This window comes from Piliocolobus tephrosceles, unplaced genomic scaffold (genome assembly GCF_002776525.5).
Source record: "Piliocolobus tephrosceles isolate RC106 unplaced genomic scaffold, ASM277652v3 unscaffolded_31337, whole genome shotgun sequence".
In the NCBI taxonomy this organism is placed as follows: Eukaryota; Metazoa; Chordata; class Mammalia; order Primates; family Cercopithecidae; genus Piliocolobus; species Piliocolobus tephrosceles.
The window spans coordinates 5,071-5,938 of NW_022314685.1; the positions used below are offsets into that span (position 1 = coordinate 5,071).

The window sequence follows — 868 nt, forward strand, 5'->3', positions numbered from 1 at the left end:
GCATGTATATGTTAGTTTTCGCATGTATATGTTAGTTTTCGCATGTATATGTTAGTTTTCGCATGTATACGTTAGTTTTCGCATGTATATGTTAGTTTTCGCATGTATGTTTTACTATTTTATCGTTTCTTCGGTGAGAAAAAAAACTTTTTTGTATTTCTTTAAAAAGCAAACGAACAGTCTGCATAAAGATAATTTCAGTAAATTTATGTTGGTTTAATTTATATATCGTAAATAATTCATCAACCACTTCTTTTATTAAAAGTTTGTTTATTGTATAACCATAAATAATACCACATTTATAATAGTTTACTGCATTTCCAAATGTATTCTTGTATATATAATGTTGTCTATCTTTTTTTATTTTTATTTTAGGAGTAGTGTCAAAAAATTTCGATAACAACATAATATCACCTGTGAAGTAAATATTTTCATAATTTTTTAAAAACAGTTCATAAGTATCTTTCATTAGCATAATTTTATTACTAATATTATAAGAGTCATAGTTTTTTAATAAAGTTTTATAATGTTTTTGGTTAAATATATTGTCAAAAGCGTCTTGAAACATTGTTTTTATTTGTGCTGTCCACCATTGTAATTTTGATGAAATGTAAGGACCTTTGTGTGTATGATTATATGTAAAATGTGTAAGGTCATCTTCATCAAAGCTTGATAAATTAAAAGCAGTTGCTTGGTTCATCATCCAGACTCTAAACCTTGCCTCGATTGCCATCATTAAAGAATATTGGTGTTGCTTATTTAATGGTGGTTCATTTAAAAAATAAAAAAAATCAAGTTGTAACATTGCATTTACATGAATCATAAATTTTATGCATTTTTTCATTTTCTCTATTGTATCAGGTTTTAA

At 25.3% G+C, this 868-nt stretch overlaps 1 protein-coding gene across 1 annotated transcript in view; it reads right to left on the reverse strand.

Annotated features, from left to right (window-relative positions):
• The window catches only part of LOC113222464, a 3,081-nt gene extending 2,219 nt beyond the window's left edge, over window positions 1-862 (reverse strand). The window contains exon 1 of the mRNA XM_026452102.1: window positions 116-862. Within this exon, the coding sequence (XP_026307887.1) occupies window positions 116-844 (729 nt within the window). The 5' untranslated portion in view covers window positions 845-862. The remainder of the gene's footprint in view (window positions 1-115) is intronic.
• Between the last annotated feature and the right edge of the window lie 6 nt (window positions 863-868).